At 39.6% G+C, this 18,642-nt stretch overlaps 1 protein-coding gene across 1 annotated transcript in view; it reads right to left on the bottom strand.

The window, feature by feature from the left end:
- Positions 1-1,530: 1,530 nt before the first annotated feature.
- The window catches only part of LOC101856009 (signal-induced proliferation-associated 1-like protein 1), a gene marked incomplete at its 5' end in the record, with an annotated part of 42,647 nt that continues 25,535 nt past the window's right edge, over positions 1,531-18,642 (bottom strand). Inside the window, 13 exon segments of the mRNA XM_005093689.2 lie at positions 1,531-1,896; positions 2,597-2,693; positions 3,030-3,165; positions 3,624-3,769; positions 4,121-4,248; positions 4,818-4,980; positions 5,457-5,571; positions 6,397-6,751; positions 7,407-7,444; positions 8,275-8,642; positions 12,323-12,448; positions 17,487-17,737; positions 18,331-18,445. Of these exon segments, the coding sequence (XP_005093746.1) occupies positions 1,753-1,896; positions 2,597-2,693; positions 3,030-3,165; positions 3,624-3,769; positions 4,121-4,248; positions 4,818-4,980; positions 5,457-5,571; positions 6,397-6,751; positions 7,407-7,444; positions 8,275-8,642; positions 12,323-12,448; positions 17,487-17,737; positions 18,331-18,445 (2,182 nt within the window). The 3' untranslated portion in view covers positions 1,531-1,752.

Here is an 18,642-nt window from a genome sequence, read left to right as displayed (position 1 = left end):
AAATCAACCTGGACTGTCGACAACTGACCTTACCTGAGAGAGGCTCCAGCAACATGAGAGAGAGAGAGAGAGAGAGAGAGAGAGAGAGAGAGAGAGAGAGAGAGAGACATCTGTGGTCTTAACCAGTTCAGAGAAATGACACTTGCTGTGCCAACGGATTCCTTCCCCCAAGTTCCCTAGTCAGCATGAAGACTGAACACTTTCATCTTCCCCAAGAAAAGAGTGTTCTCGGTAAAGTCACTAGTTGGGAATCAGAACTACATCCGCTCCTCCAAGACTAAACTCATGTTTCAGAAACTTTTTATTCCTATTCTGCAAAGTACAGGTTCCCACATTGGACAGGTTCAACAGTCTCAATATGTAGCCCTGTTATCTCAGCCCAGCCGAGTGTGTGCATGTGTGTGTGTGTGTGTAAAGTGCATGTTGTGCCACAGCAGGTTTCCACCTTGGTACGGTCAACAGCAGTCCCAACGAATGCCTGCCACAGTTCTCTGACCTACAACATATATACAGAATTAAACCAAGATCTGCATATAAACTTGCCAAGCCACTGTCCAACTAAGCCACTATCCCTCATCAAATTGACACATAATTACCTTGGTGTCAGAGAGTGACCCTGTCGCAGATGTCTTGAGTAAATTAATGCATCCACATACAGTCATGGAGACATAACATTACAGAGAGTAGTAAAGTGCTGCCTTGAGTTAGGTTCTTTGCTGCTTTAGAACTAAAGCAACTGAGTGTTCTCTCACAAATGACACGTGAGGAAAAAAGCCAAAAGTTTTTCAGCTACCCTCAAACTTTAAAGACAAAATAACCCTCCTGAATCTTTAGAAAAACTGGCTTGGTCATCACAACACTGGCTACTAATTCATCATGTCTGTGTGCATAAGCTGGTGGGGGGTTGTTGTGTACACAGATTTAGATTCAATGGCCATATATATACATAATCATACTTTCCTACTCATGAAGACAGGAACATACAAGTGAATCGAATGTGGTACTGACACCATGTTGAGCATTATTCAAGGGTGTAAGTTTGCATATAATGCACAGTCTGCCATGTCCAGCTGTTCGTGATAAGACTGGACAATGTTTTCCCTGTATATTGCGGAAACATCAGTAAAACATTACTTCCCTAAAATAAATAAAAACACAAACAAAAGCTACAATTATATCATTCTCCTACAAGGCAGGTGTGTCCACTTGACTTGATGACTGGTAGTGAGGTAGAACAACGGCAGGTAGAACAATGGCTGTAGCAAATGCCTTGCTCACAGAGAAGAGAAAAACCAGCTGCTCCTACAGGTATACAGCAAACACACCTGTCTCTCCAAAATAACAGACAGACAAAACAGATACATTCAAGGCCTCACCATCTCTCCATGACAACAAACTGACTCGTACTAGGCCATGTCATCAGCATCAATGTCCACCTTATACACATTTCAGAATTCTCTTTATCAAGTCAGGAGAATCACAACACGGACAAATTGTTAAAACAGTATTTCCAAAGAAATATCCAGGCACTTTTTTTCATTCTTCAATTGGTTTTTTATTTTTATCAGATTGTTTCTCCCAAGAGAGGCACTCTTTCTTGAATTCTTGACCAACAATGAATTATACTGGTACACCCACAAACAGAATTCCATCCAGACTCTGAATTCACTGACAAAAAAATAATACATTATACGAACACGTAGACATGACTATACGAAGGTCAACAGCAAAAAGTAGCACTCTCTGTGAGTTTCACTGTCGATCAATAGTATTGAAGAACCACTCAGTAAACCTCCGTAGCTGCGTGGCCGCAGTCTGAGACTCCTCCTGTAGGCGTACATTATCGGCTCTCAGGTCTTGAATCTCTGCCTCCATGGAAGACTTTTCCTTCCGCACCTTGTTTAGGAAGAGAGAATGCAGTTTGGGAAAAAACAATGAGAAATTGATCAAAATAAATCTTTTGATGTAAAACACAAACAATTGAAAGTTAGCTCTCAGTTTCCAGATTGAGCAAACATTAACAACTTCACAGCAGGCTGGAAATTCAACAGCAACATTTCTCCGACGTTATTGTCTGTGTAGGGAAATCGTAGCCAGAATGAAAATAAAACACACGATAAAACAGATTTATTTAAAAAGGAATCATACATCTGTACATAGTTGTATATGGCTCCATTCATTCCAGTGAAGACAAGAGACGAACAAATTAAGTTTTAGATAGAGAACAGCTTCAGCCTTGCACTTTGTCTGTAGATCTTTCCTAACATGTCTTTGTGCAGCCAGCATCAAGGACAGTCACAAATCATGAAAAAACAAATACAAACTGAACTCCTGAACTCTAGGAAGTACTGAATACATAAAGCTTTTTAAAAATCCTCAACACTTATTATCCTGGCAAGTGTCAGTTCTATTACTTAAACATACTCAAGAGTTGGATGTTGTTTCAACATTGCAATTACATTTTTCCTGAAATCAATATGCAATCAACACAACCTCTTCTTGTTTGACCCTTTATCATCATCCTAACATGTTTTAGAATTAGTCACGGGAAATTTCTCTTGAGCAGGTGGTCAAGTGACCAGAGAGTATTGCTCACCTTGTCCAGCTCGTGAGAGACTTTGTCCAGCCGCTGTTCCAATTCCTGAATCCTCTGTTGTGGCGTGGTCGCCAGGGACATGTAAGAGGCCGACATTCTGAAACCAAACAATCATTGAGCCCATGTCCAAACAAGAAAATAGTATCATAAACTAAATGCATGTTGAGTACACAACGGTATAAATAATAAAACAATGCTGTTGGAACCAGCAAAAATACAGCTGGTGTCTCGTCACAGACAGGAATGTCTGCAAACTAAAAACTCAGCCATTCAACATATTCGGGCTTGGGGTTTTTATATTTGTAACATTCATTCTTTAACCCCTGTGAACTTTGAGATTATTCTCTCCACTACTACAACACTGCCCCCTGAGGCAGTCAAACATTTTTTAATTCCTTTATTCATTCAGTAGAGCGAGGGTATCAAACCTTACCCAGCAGATGATGTAGGCAGCCCGATATTCATTTGAGGAGAAGGTGGTCGGGGCGGGGGGCGGTCCTCTGGGGAGCTTCCATTCTCCTCACGGAGGTGCCCATTCCCAGAACGCGAGGAACTTTTGGAATCAGTTTCTGAAAAAGCAAGTTTTTCCATAGCATCATTCCCTCAATCCCATAGGGTTTTTTTTTTCACTTTATGTTTTGTAGGACTCAATTTTCCACTGAAACACTATGACGCCTTATGAGAACATCCATCATCTTCTTTTTTACAATTTATTCTTTATCACAGGTCTCGTATTTTCCTTTAAAACATTTTCAGCAAGTTAATAAGTTTTATTTCTCCTGTTTTATTTGGTCAAATTTGTAGAATCACTTAAGTCAACATATTTTCTTCCTCCAAATATTCTTATTCCAGGACCCAGTAAAACCTTTACATGAAGATCAGAACAGGATATATATATATATATATATATCACCTATTAACCACCCACAGCCAAACTAAAAATGCTGGAACAACAAAATAAAACAGTAGACATGTTCTCTGAAAAAATATTGAACCTATAACCCAGTGAAAGCGTCCAGTGACTCACCGTCAATAACCTTTGAGGCGACATTGACCAGTTTGGACCAGTCCAGAGCAGCAGCTGACTCCAGGACAGGCAAGGCTCTGTTGTCTATGGTGGACTTGCTCCTTTGCCTTGCACTGATCAGGTCAGAAAGAGCCCTCGGGGACAGCCTGTGAAAAGGCATGGAGTTGAAATCTAGCACAACAATGTCCATATTTCACCAGGAACAGAAAAGGAAAACAGAACACAGGGAAAGCGGTGAATCATCAGCACTCAACAATCATCCAAGGCTTCACTTGAGAAAAGAATCATCATGAAAAAAAACATTCTCCTGGCTTAATCAAGAGTGCAATACGTCTACATGAGAAAAAAAAAAGCGAAAAACTCATTTATTGAGGAACAATTTGTTTGTTTGTTTGATGTGGTCTGAAAACAACTCAGAACTTTTTTTGTTTTTTTATTGACTAGGTTCAAAGGCATCACTGTACAAGTCATGTGGCACTAGGATTCTGGGCACACACCTCTGTGTGGGAGAGTCCTCTGACTTGGTAGGAAGTAAGTCACTGCTGGTTCCCTTGCTGTTGTGAAGACTCTCATCAGACAAGGTCCTTTGCAGCCGTCCAGACTTCCTAGAGGTCGAACCTCTCGACTGAGGACAACAAAGAAATAGGTACTTCAAGTAAGACATCATACAAAAAAGGACAGACAGCAACACCAAAGGCTTTTCACACAAGATGATCAAAACCCTAGACAGACTTTACCATATTCACAGACAAAAATATTGAAAAAAGCACAAGACAGACTTTACTAACAAATCGAGACAAGATGATTAAAACACAATATTTTGCTACAAAGACATGATGATAAATACATTAGACACTCTTTACGGCACTCACAGGCAAGATGGCCAAAACAAAAAAAGACAGACTTTTCTACATACAGAGTCAAAACGATAATTACAGAAGTTTACTTCATACACAAAGAACAAAGTAACAAAGTACAGACACCTAAATGTATTAGAGTACAACAATTAATATTAAGAGTTTTAAACTTTAAATGAAAATCCTATTACAAACTGTGCATCAGAAAAAAATCCCACATAAAAAAGAAGAATTTTTTTTTTCTGTTTTTTTTTTGGGTGTAAAATACAAATAATCTAAATTTTCAACTTTTGACAAAGCATTCAAGAGAAATGTTGAACAATCAGAGTTATCTTACATTATAGCCCACCAGGTCATTCTCCGAGAGATCTGGGTCAATCAACCTCATGAGTTCCTCCTGGAAATCTGCTCGGGCCACTTGACGGGTGAACTTCTGGCCCGTGACACCAGGACGCAGACGTGAGTTCAGGGATTCCTCTGATGACATGCCAGAGAGGTTGCTGCAAAAACAAAACATCTACTCAGTAAACACAAAAGCAATCATAATGTGTGTGTGATATCAGAATCATTACTAATCATCAAAACTTGCTTAAAGAAAAATGATGCATGTTACTAACCCCCAAAACCCCACCAACAAACACCACCACTAGATAACTTAAGACTACAAATCAATGTCTGTTCTGAGCTGTGAATACATTACATACAATATATTATGTATTATCATACTAAGTATAAGGACACACCACTTAGCATTTCCGAGAAATCCAGTCATAGACTTTTAAAGAAATACAGGATAAAAGCTTACACACCTACAGCACTTCAAGGTGTGATTAGCATGCCATGGCTATATTTGGTAAGGAAGAGAATAAAACAAAGGTAATATCATCAAAAAGTAAAACAAGCAGTTTGTTTATAAGAGCGCCCACCAAACACCTGCCAGGCGTGTATTACATCCAAGGAAGACAGAGGTACATACCGCCTTGTGGCTCGTGGGCTGCTGGTGGATGGTTCCGTCAGTCCTTTCTTCATCACAGGCTTCATTGACCTGCTCATCACAGAGCCGTCTTTACGCCTTGGGGCTCCCACCTCTTCTGGAAGAAAGGGATTAAGGTAGTACACATTAAAGAAGTAAACTTCGAAGGGACTGACGCACTTAATGAAGTGCCTTTGAAAGAGGAACATTTTTTTTTATGTAGGTGTTTTTACACTCCCATCAACACAATTTAGATTATATCAGAGGACAACCAGGGCTAAAAGGGATACATCCCGGCAGAAAGACCAAGACAATTGATAAAAATTTTCTCCCCACTTGGGTCTCCTCCATCCGACAGCAAAGCACCTAACCACTACACCATAACAGACACCAGTTTAAAAGTTGAGCAACACAGAGCCTTAGATATATTTTCTGAACACCTTAGTCAGAGATAAGCATTTTTCTATAAATCAAGATGTGTACAGCCCATAAAAAAGAAACTTCTCAACTGAGCAAGGTTCACAAATGAGCAACAAACAAAAAATAATATGCATGATCCTCGACAGAAATACACCAAGCGCACACACAGCACATATACACCCATAAAAGTACACGCAGGGTGAAGAGCCTCAAAATCATTCCTAATGACCTGTGTACAGAACCAGTCTGGAAGGAATATGCCCGAAAATTTTAAAACTCTGTCCCACTCTACTTAATATAACAGTCAGCTCAGTTCACACAGAGGCTGCTAGAGGAAACATGACATCTGGAAAGAGAAGTATGCTAAACATACAATCCACAGAAGCTACTAATGAGTACTGGTTATGCCTGCCTAGACAAAAGCCATCAAAACTTGTTCAGTTGATCTTATTGAAAAGGGAAAAGAGCTAAAGTTACAATACCACATTATTTTTAACCTTTCCATATAAACAGATTATTTCACCTTTGATAAGTTTCCCAGATTCATTTCTGTGTGTGTACTGTGAAGAACCACTCGAGGAACCTTCACTGATCTGACTGAGGTTGGAGGCTGACCCTGGGTTTGTCCCGTCTTGCACTGACCGACCCTGCTCCACAGCTGACCTCGAAGGAGCCTGACCCTGACCTTGACCCAACAGGTACTTAGTGTTCTGTGTCTGCTTCAGCAGCTCCAGGGCGATGTTCCCCGTGGCCGGGATACTGGAGCTGTACTCCATGTTGGCAAACTGTCGCTTGTTGGTGGCGGCACTGCCGTAGACACTGCTGTCCATGCTCACATCAGTGCTTGCTGCCACTCGCTCACCTCGACGTAGAGGGGGCTGAAGGCACAAGAACAAAACAAACTGTTATCTTCTATCAGTTCAACAAAAGTACGCCAGTTAACTAAATGTTTATGTTAAACATGTCTATAGAAAAGGGAAACAAGGAAGGAATTAAGCCCAATAAAAAAAGAAAAGTAGAATCTATCAGAGGGACAGCTTCCAACCACTCATTGCAAACATAAATCATACACGTTGGATGCACAGAATCAGTAGAAAGCATGTTAAAAAGTTTTAACTTTAAAAAAATGTTTAAGCCATCTTTTATTCAGAAAAAAACCCTGTTATAGGTGTATTTTAACAAACAAAATTAATAAGCACAAAACATTTCAATTAATTAAAACAGACCAGATTACCAATGGAACGGGAAATGGAGGCACCAGAAGCAAGCTTTGTACCACAACATGGGCATTGTGAAAGAGAAACTAATGCTCATAAAGAGAATACAAAATGAGAGGGCTTTAAGACTAGTCTAACAGTGGCTGCAGCACAGATTAGCTGCCAAAAATGATTATTCAGTAATAGATTTAAAAATTTAAAAGTTATTCCACAGCAACACAGTCAATGCTGCTCTCATTTCAACTTCTGATACTCAAAGGACATCTGGTTATCTCTGACAGATAAAGCATCCAGTCCACTGCAAACACAAACTCACCTGATTGTGTTGACTAGATCTGGACCTTGCACTCAATGCTGGAAATAATACAAAAGGATAATTTTGAAAGGGGACAAAATAAAGAACATTAAAACAGAGAAAGTAGCTAGCCACAATCTCTTAAAAAGTTATATGTCACTGTTTATAATACAAATGAACACTGAAATTAGATCAGAGAGTTTACATAGTCTTTCAGAATGAAAGCCCCAAGACTTTGTAAAAGGGAAACTTCTTTTATATTCTTCACTTTCAAGGAAAATTTCATCAGAGGCTTACAATATAACTGAGTATTACACTGTTATTACAGTAAACACCGTCTGATACTCTCTTTGATCTAACTGGCACCAAGACATCAAAACAGCTAAACACCATGGCACATAATTTTCCTCCTCATCCAAGGGCTAGGAGAAGGGGAGTGCAAGAAGATAGGAGACAAGAAAGGCTGAGTTAGAGAAGGGAGGACCAGAAATTGGGCAGGTCAGGAAGGTCTCGATAGAAGACTGAGAGGGTTTGGAGATGGGGGAAAGCTGGGTAAAAGGAGATAGGCTAGGAGATAGCGATGGCTAGGAGAGGAGGAAGGCTAGAAGAGGGGTAGAGAATGATAAGAGAGGAGGGCTAGCAGATGGGGAGAGATGAGAGAGGAGGGCTACAAGATGGGGAGAGATGAGAGAGGAGGGCTAGAAGAGGGGAAGAGATGAGAGAGGAGGGCTAGAAAGAGGAGGAGGGCTAGGAGATGGGGAGAGATGAGAGAGGAGGGCTAGAAGATTGGGAGAGTTAGGAGAGGAAGGCTAGGTGACGGGAAGGGCTACACGATGGGGGGGGGAGGGCTAGGACATGGGGAGGGCCTGAGACAAGTTTGACAAGGTACCTGACAAGGAATAGTCTGAACTGTCATGAGAGTTATTCCTGGAGTGTGGCTCCTCCCCTGAGCTGGTGTGCCCTTCATGGCTGCCCCGCACTGAGCCGTACATGTCCGCTGACTCCTGGCGGGTGTGACCAAAATAGGAGCTGCGACCATCGTCAGAAGAGCGCCCCGACGACAGGGTGGAGTCCGAGTAGCCATGGTGGGTGGTGACGGGCCGCTGCCGGGGGGACTCAAACACGGAGCTGCTGGCCTGCTGCTGATGTTGTTGTTGTTGTTGTTGTTGTTGTGAGTTGGATGAAGGGGACGGCTTGCTGCCCACTGAGGTGGAGGATGATGGTAGTGGGGAAGTCAGGCTGATGCTGTTGTCACCTCTGTCAAGAGTACCACAAAGTTACAGTCAAAAAGTGGGAGGACAAGAGTTGATTACAAGAAACATCTTCTTTCCCAACGTCTCAACTCCAAATGTCTGAAGCAAGTTTTTTAAAGACAGTCTTCATTGATAAAGCAATAGACATTCTCTTAATTTATTTCCTTTTTTTCCCAATGAGGTGGAATGGGGGAGAGGAGTTTCTGAAAAACATACAAACTAAACATTTAAAATCACTTTAAAAAATGAAGTCGTTTCTTGTTTATTAGGTGTGGGGGGTTTAAAGGCTGAAAACATTTTTTTTACAAAACAAACGTCAGAAAACCTGATTTAGAAACCATCAAACAATTCAGTGAATAAAACCAAGAGCCTACATTACAGAGTACACAAAATCATACAATACTGGTCCCTGGCAGAGGTACATTTAAGCAAAAACCACCAGATCCAGCAGCCCTTCAGACCACAATAATTCTGCAATACATTTAAAGAGCCAATTAAGCCAGGCCACTTCCTCGGGTATGCATTCATTACTCCATTTACCAGCATATTGATGGTGTTAGTCCATCAGCCCAAAAGTGGCTGACCCCTAAGAAAATGAACTTTACAAGGGATAGGAAGAAAGTTATTCTAATTTTTTCCTTCAATTACTTAAATGAAATCAGGCCTTTCTATACAGTATTTCTCAGCTTCCAGGGTAAAGACAGATAGATGCTTGATGTTTACAATTATATTCTATGATTTGTTAATGGAAGGCTTTTGGGGATTTTAAGATTTAGCCAGTTTGCGTCCTTCAATATACTTATTGAGCACTTAAACAAGCTCTCTGGCACACACAAAGCCACAGAGCAAACCAGTGAGTAAATGACCACACCATTTCAACGCTGCTCAGCACATGGCCTCACCAAATCATAATTATACATACATGCAGAGGGATATACAACATATCTGTACAGATAACATATATATGTGCCTATTTGGATTATGACTCTGTATGACACTCTGCACGTCATGTCGTAGGTGTGGGCATGATTCACTCACATGGTGCAAATGCCATAAATGTGATAGAATACATTGCAGCTTTTAAAACTAGATGCATCAAAGACACTAGAGTTGCTAATGCATACACCTTTATTTACCCACAAATTGCAGTGACAGAAACTCCATCTTAAAGGACTTCTTCGTACAAGAAAGACAAATGTGATAAGTGTAAAGACTTCCCTCTGAGCTTATAAAACCTTGCAGTGTTATATTGGCATTTCCAAAGCTTTTATCACTAGCAAAAGGTCAAATGATAAATATGATAACCTATCTTGGTAGTAATGATGCCACTAAGCAGATTAAGACAATAACACAGCAAAAAAAGTAGTCTGAGCAGACTACTGGCAAGGCAATAAGTCTTGTCTTGGAATCCTGCCATCAAAAACACACATTATATTCAACAACTTATCTCTTCCCTCGGACAGAGGGGAGTTTCACGTCTGAGCTGTGTGCTCATGCTTCAATAAGCCATGGAAAAAAGCCACAGAAGATGTCTGCTTCAACTCACAGTAAGATGTGTACCGGTATGAAATGGAGAGTTGCCAAAGTGGCAGGCACACAAATTAAAAGAAGCAAGCAACTGAACTATTAAAATAAAAAAGTAAACTACATTAAGTGAGTTTTACAACAAAATCACAGCTTGAACTGTCTGTCTTGAAAGTCAACATCATACTTCCTGTATTTGTATCATTGGAATACTCTACTTCACACAAATAGGGCATTATGGAGGCAGATGTGATGCTTCAACAGCAGAAAACAAAGCAAACCGACAATTACACAGCTAAAAAGAGTCTTGGATCTTTCATCATTTTCCTGAATCCATATCCAAGCAAAATAAGAATGGAAAAACACTTACAAACTAGAAAAGATACTATGTTAATCAAGGCAGTTCTTGAATAAAGGAAGCCATCTAAATTTATCTGCTGAACTTACGAAACTTCATCTTCTGTGCAAAGGAGGAAAATAAAAAGCGTGACTCAAGCTTCCTGTAGGGCTGAACACTCCGGTAGAGAGAAGGACATTGCAGGATAATTGTCAGTCAGAGCAGGACGGGAAAACAAACACATCCAAACATATGCTTACACAAACACAAACAAAAAACAAACTGTTGAGTTGACGGCAAACAACAATTGCTCGAGTGCACTGGAAAAAAACATGAAATACCACACAGAAAAAGAAAAAAAGTAACGACAAGAAAATAAAAAGCACCACAACACAGTGCAATACACAGGGCAAAATGTTGTCTAACAGCTTGTGTGAACTAATGAAAAGAAACAGCTGAGAAGCAATCCGTCCTCTAACCTTCTTGTTGTTCCAGCAACCTGCTGCTGTAACTACATAGCGCTTTTCACTAGAACTGGAAGAACATTATTTCTCTACAATAACTTTTGCATACCAGGAAAGCTTCATGTTCCAAACGAAACTGTAGTATAGCACGGAACATCACACTTCCGTCTCCACTGAATGGAAGCTTATTGTATATATTTCAGAATATATGAGTATAAAATGTATATATATAACAGCAACCATTCGCTATTATAAAACAGATGATGGGCAATAGGATATAAATACAATTTCTCTGGAGTGACGAAAAACTTCTGAAAAAAAAAATTCAAAATGAAACTCCACAACTGCAGTTCAAGCAAAAAAAAGGCAAGCAGTGCACCTAAGTTCACTTCACAAAGGAGAAAAATAAGCAAAACATGATGAAGAAATAAGTCTGCTGAACCTGAAAACACTTGGGACCATGTGCAACTTCAATGCATTTACATAATGATAAATAACAATTTGGTCACATGAATTAGCAGTTACTAGTTAGGTATTTAAAAGGTTTCCTTCTCTTGTTCATTAAACTCTATACTACAAGTCACTGGACATAATAATATTCTTGATGAAACGTTTGAGGAACTCAGTCACAGAAATCTGAAAGGCACTGGTACAGTTTTGCTCCTTAAAAAGTTCAAGGGAAACTTATTCTGATTAAGAACTAATGATCAAAGAGTCCCATTAGTTTTCATATAAAACCTGTCTGCACACAAGAATAATACAGCTAATTTCAGGCAGGCAAGCAAGCAGGCAAAGATGGGAAGGTAGGGTAACGAGACTGGACTGGAAGCTCAAGGGGAATTCCCTCATGGGCAAGAAAGTCAGAGGGACACTTTTGCAATGCTTTAGCACACCCAAGAGGAAAGACAAGTTGTGTCAATAGCAATGTTGAGGAATAGCCAAAATGAAATTGAGGTAACTTCTGTCTGAATGAAAGAATCCTGCTTTCTTTTTGTTTTTTCTGATATTCTAGACATTATCTCATCATTCCATCATCTGTGTCACTTCCTTAAATTTAGATGATACAACTCTTTTCAGTTTTCTTTTTACATTGTTCATCGATATCCCTTTCAAAATGTATTTATTAGCCAATGAAAATGATGACAATACAAAGTCTTTTCTTTTTTTGTTATTGTTGTTGTTGTAAATGAATACCTCTTTCAAAATGTATGAACTTACCAAAGTAAAGGAGAATGTGTAATCTAAAAACGATGTGTTGTGACAGTAACAGAGAAACTATGTGTCTTGTGAAAGTGGAGAGAAAAAGTAAAACTGGTAGCTCTGGGAGGAGTAGTGGGGTCAGGTGAGTAACACAGATACCTAGTGAGGAGGAAGCTAGGCTCCGAGGGGGATGGAGATGGAGCATGGAGGGTTTCGGAGATCATGATGGCATTTAGCGACATCATGGAGGTGTGGGGGAGATGTGTGGTCAGGCTGATGAAGCCCCTGTGGACGGGAAACAGTAGCAACAATCATAGTCACGTGGCAAGTAAACAAGTATATACGTACATTGTGAAACAGGACAGCCGGAGACAAGGCACAAACTCAAACCACAAAGAGAACATTTCTAACACATAAACCCACCCGCAACAAAACAGACGGACCTGCCGAATATAATTAAATGGATACGTTTAAACCCCCCCCCCCCCCCCCATCCACACAGTTTAGATCTTTTTGAGGGTGCAGGGGTGCAGGGACACGGTGCCCCTGTAGAAAGATGGAGACACTGGATAAATCTTACTTCTAAAAATAGACAATCTATCTGTAATCAAAGAAACAAACTGTCTAGGTTCATTGTGATGTGGTAGAATTGAAATACAAAACAATTCCAAAGAATATAATTCTTTTTAGAGTCACTCGACATTACCAAAAAAAAAAGTGAACCAGTACCAACAAATTTGTTTTCTTCAAAAGTTATGGAAGAGAACAAGTTTTGATTAACGGACAGGATTAGTGATGAAAAGACAACACAAAAGGAACTTGGGATATAAGAAAAACATTTACAAATGTGCACTTGTTTATACAACTTCAAATGACCGACTTGAGACTGGATTGCACCACACTGACAATAATACTCTCATCACGTCAGAACCAGAATCAACAACATTATGGAGGAGAAGGTGAAACACACACAAACTGAAGGTCACTGACAGACAACAAAGTATCTACACTGAGAGAGGGAGATTTTTTTGTTTGTCTGTTGGGGTAAATAGATGTACACAGACTCAGTGCAAAGAAAGAGAAAAACAAAAGGCAGAAAAAGCAGGAAGGAAAGAAAAGAAGTAGGACCTACCACTGATGCCCTCCAACCATCAAAACTTAATAGCTTAAAACAAGGCATTAGTGACAGAGGAAGGGAGCATGTGCTGGGTGCTGGAGGTGTAAGTACTGAGGGAGCTTAGGACGTACTGATGTTGAAAATATGGCAATCACTGCACCATGGACTTAAAAGCTAAATCACAGAATAAGTCATAACCCCATGTATTTTCAAACAGTGACAAGCTATCGTGATGTATACACACAAGGCTTCCATCTTAGGTACGCTGTGCTACACAGCGCTCTCATCAAAGAACTTGGTTCCCAGATTTTACCCTCTGGTATCGCTGCAAGCCTTTCAAGTTCCAAGTGCATAAAAAAAGATTTTTTCTCTCTAAAAATGTACTTTTTGAAAGTTGAAAATGGCATTTTTCTATTGCCACTGAAGTTCAATTGTCATTTCATTATTGACAGAAATCAAGAACATTAAACTTGATGATACAATCACCAAACCTGCACTCTAATTTTCCTCCATTTACACGAATGATTGCCAAATGTCACAACCTCAGAGCACCAATTCTACTTATTTCATTACTGAAGCGTCAATTTCTTCTACTGCGGCCATATCCTGCCTCTATAGAATCCACATACTGACAATTTCTCTAAATCTAGTCAAGATTTGAGAAAGTTTCTCTCTGATACTGATAATTTTCTTTCTACAATCACAATTCACTTTTCTTGATCAATGCCCAGGTTTTGCAGCTGTGGCAAAGACCCGAAGATAGAAAGAAAGAATGAGTGAATGAAAGAATGGAGGGTGATTCGCTATCGTGACTAGCCAGATTTTGCCTGATTTTCAAATGAAAATGTATTGCCGACCGACCCACAATGAAGTTGCGGATGGACAATGGTCAAGTACATGAAATGCGCAATCTGACAGGTTTCTAATTCAGCTTAAATGCTGATAGTTATATCCAATAAGTTACGGAGGCAAATATAGATCCTTTGTCCTTTACTTAGTAACAATAGGCAATACTATTGTAATTTTTTTTCTTTTTACAGATGGAGTTGATATACTGAGACAGCAAAGACGGAATTTTCAGAAAGTGCAGATTTACGTAAAAACATGGCTGAATAGAAGTTTCTCACAGGCCTTTTTTCAAAATCACAGAGCCCATAGAAAATTTGTAGCTTTGACACCTTTATTGATATGGCGGTAGAACAGGTCCAAAAATTGGTAGAAATAAGCAACTCTGCACTGTGCTCCAGATGTTGAGAGGATCCTAAAAGGAGACAACAACGGAGATGGAAAAAGGAACAATAACAAAGACATAATGCTCATTTAAGTAACAGGCAATGTTGGGGGGTTTTTGTTGCTGGCAATGACATCTGAGTCTTCAATATAAAAAAATCCCCCTCCCCCAACCCCACAAAAAAGAAGAAAAAACTAACAAAAAGCAGGTGAAGGCAACGCAGAATGCATATAGCAGGATGCAAAAACATGAACATGTGACAGGAAGCAAAATTATGAAAACTGAAATAACAACTGTAAAAAATTTCTAGTACAATGTATTAATTTTGCAACAGACATTTTTTTGCAGAGAAAAAACTTTGTTTGTGACTCAGTGATATACATAAAGAAAGAAAAATGTTGGCAACTAACCTCTTTACTGCCTGCATGCCGGCAGAAATCATGCTGATGAAAATTAATTTCAAATCTGCAAGCTACTGACAAACTGTGTCATTTCACTACTGTTACCTATTCCACTGGCTTAAACAGAAGTTTGTTTGTTTCGACAAACTCGCCAACACCTTCATCTTTCTCAAGGTCAGCTTACAGACCCAACTCTCTTACTTTCCCAGTCCCCTTTAATTTATTATCCTAAGCAAGTCCAAAGATTTGAACATAACCTGAATATTGCACATTTCAAAACATAAAAACTCTTTTCTCCAGACTGCATTATACCCTGAAAAATATGAGACAGCCGGCACAAATGCCTGCCTGAACAACGCATTACAGATTGGCTTCTCGCTATACACCTTATGGCCACCACTATCAGTCAACTCTGTCAGTCACACGACAACAAGTAACAAACTGCACATAAGCTGAACAGAATCTGAATGGCATTCATTTTTTTACTGTCCCTTTCCCATTTCCCTTGTTTTGCCTTATACGTGTACTTTTCTGAACTTTTAACAGCTCCACTTAACATTGTGTGTATACCCCTGACTGCAGTCTGAAGCAGATAGATAAAAAGGTGTTTACATGTCATTTGTGGAAATTTTCCAAATTATCTGTGACTTACAATTATCTAGAGTTGAATATGTCATTAGTCCTTTCAATGCACTAGAGAGAAAAATACAGAACTTGGGACTACCAACCGATTTCAGATCACTTCCTGAGATTTTTTTTCTTAACAAAATTGAAAGTTCAACCCAAGTTCAGTAAGATGTTAGGGTAATAACAAAGCACTGTCTAAGGTTATACATCGAACTTCCTAAAACAAAATCTTTACTCATTTTCAAAATAAATATGCTCTTATTACAAAACATTTTCTGTCAGATTTTCATCATGTTTTCTTTAGACTACACTACACTACACACAGAAACCAAACAGCTCAATCAGGAAAAAACATTGGCAAGCTAAATTCTATAACCCACTTATTCTATAGAGCAGGTCTGAGGCATTCAGAGCTCTGTTGTGAACACTGATCATTCAGTCGTCAGGGACAGGAAAGGAGTTCAGTTGAAAACCCATCCCTATTCTACCACAGAGCAGCAATACTCTATCCTGGAGCAATATCCTACCCTTGAGTATTCTATCCTAGAGCAGTATCCTACCCTTGATCAGTATCCTACCCTAGAACAGTAGTGTCCAGGTGTAGAGACAAACAACTGAGACAATCATTCACACGGTGTGCAGCAAACCATAGACATGTGCAGAAACGAGAACGTGAAGTGAACAAAGAGCTTCAGTGAGACGGCCACAGTGCGCAAGGCAAACACAGTCTTGAACAAAATAAATGTGATTTGAAAACCTCTTTTCTTTCCACCCAAAAAAAAAAAAAATTTGTAATCCTCCCATCCCTCGGGAGAAAGCAAATGCCAAATTACTCACTACCCCTTCTGCAAAGACCAGAACTCTTATGGAAATAAATGAATAAGAAACTATTGAACAATAACAATTTACTAATACTACCGGTCTTTAAGCCTAAAATGTGCAGTTATCTTGAGAGGAGAATTATCTCAAGTCAATGTCCATAGAAGCGCTAGGGAATGTTGGCTCCATTCACATCAATACACATAGGAAGTACAGCAATTGGTGTAAAACAATTTGATTCACAACATCTTAAAAACTGTAAAGAGGTTTTGAAATGCTGAAAATTGGAAGACATAAATACGCCATGGAATGAACCATTCAGGATACCGTACTTGCTGGAAAGAGTCCGCAACATGAAGGAAAAGTGAATTCTAATTAGACAATGAAGGTATCTAAATTACAAAAGATGGAGGTAACAAAATCTACATTACTGCCATTGATTACAAGTACCAGAACAAGAAACAAATCTTCAAGTTTGTTTCTAATACAAATTTAAGTTTTAGTATAGGTTTAAGTTTGACTAAAGAGTGACCTATCAACAAGATAACAGTCATCTAGGGCTGGGAAAAAGTCAGACAGACAGATGAACAGAAACAACAGAGGGAACGAAGAATAAGCAAGGCCTACCAGTGGCACCCTATCACCCCGTCTCTCAATATTTATTAAGGTGCTGCTCTGAATCTTGACAAGGTAACAAATGATAATAAGGTTCAAAACATCTGTCTCTCCTCTCCAAGATAACCACTGGTACATCAGTCAAAAACTATAAAAATAAAATATATAATCAAATCACTGAATTCAACAACACTTCTGTGAGAAGTGATGAGCAAAAGTAAAAATGAAAAGGGAAAAATAACGAAATCAAGGGAAACTTATAGAGCAAAACAGAGGTTTATGCTTGTTCAAAAGAGTGAACTTGTAATATAAGGATAATATAAAACGTCATAAACTGCAAAGAAAGCAAAGATTTTTTAAAAGTCAATGGGTAAAGCGAAGAATTGATCAAATGGCGTCAAGAAAAGTGAGGATTCCGACCCTTGGGAGGGAAAATAAAAAGTAAGAACAAATAGAAAAAAAGTAATCAAGCCAAAAGCTCCACATGTTCAAATCCCTGTGTGAGTGTCTTACCTAGGGGAGCCATCGTCCATAGGGGGCACGACCACCACCTTGACCACAGCCGAAGTACGCAGCAGGTCCACGATCTGGTCATGTGACAGCGTGGTGGTGGCCACCTTGCAGATCTCTACCAGCCGACTGCCTTTACGGAGGCCAGCCTCCCAGGCAAACCCATAGGGCTCTACGTCTGTCACAATGCCCTCTGACTGGATGTGGAAACCAAGCTGGCCCAAGCCATTTCTTTTCAAAGCCATTTTTGAAGTCTGGAATACAAGAGTGGGGTGGTGAAGTTTTTATTTATGCCAAGTTAGCCACAATTGGCCACATTTTGCTAGAAGTGTATTATGATAGAAAAGAAGTAAAAGGAGCATACCACACCAGGATGCAAACCAACAATCCACAGAGGAGTGGAGTGAACTGACATCAACATGGTTCACATTACAAAGGTCTTACAACCAAAGTCAGAAGTAATGAAAGTTATGAAGATGGTAGCAATCGCCATTTCTATTTTCCAAATTCTGATTGTAGATAAGAGAGAAAAACATAAATACGAGCTACGAGCAAACAAAGGCATGGTCAAGGGTATCCTTTGTGAAATACTTTCAGACTGGCCCTGGCACAAATGGGCCAACTTCAAACTCTCTGTTAACTGGTTTTTTACTACATTGGAAAAGATGGGTCTCAGCAAATGGTGTAAAAATTCAAGAAATAGAAGTGCAGGAGAAGTCAACATGAAATTTGAGTTGGAAGTGGCTTCTGATAGTTTTATTAAACGGTCTTTAGCCGCTCAACACAATCAATATAATACATTCTACCTGTGTTCCTCTAATGCCATGAGTAGAGGCCCAGTACTCACCTCTGTGCCATTTGTGACAGCTTGTAGTCTGGTGATCATCTCATGCATCTCTTCCACCTCCCCAGACAAGGGACGCAGCAGCAGACACTCCCCAGAGCCAAAGTACATCCGCAAGCTGTACCAAAAGATACACGTAAGTAAGTGAGAACAAATCCCCTTAAACAACAGAGTACAGCAAGCTCAGAACTGAATGAATTTGTCACATAAAGTGAGTGGAGGTTAGAAGAGAGCTGCCTGTAGATTCTTTTTTCCAGTGTACTTCTCTTTTCAGAGAGAGAGAGAGAGAGAGAGAGAGAGAGAGAGAGAGAGAAT

This window comes from Aplysia californica, unplaced genomic scaffold (genome assembly GCF_000002075.1).
Source record: "Aplysia californica isolate F4 #8 unplaced genomic scaffold, AplCal3.0 scaffold00068, whole genome shotgun sequence".
Taxonomy (NCBI): domain Eukaryota; kingdom Metazoa; phylum Mollusca; class Gastropoda; order Aplysiida; family Aplysiidae; genus Aplysia; species Aplysia californica.
This window is presented reverse-complemented; position numbering and strand designations above follow the sequence as displayed.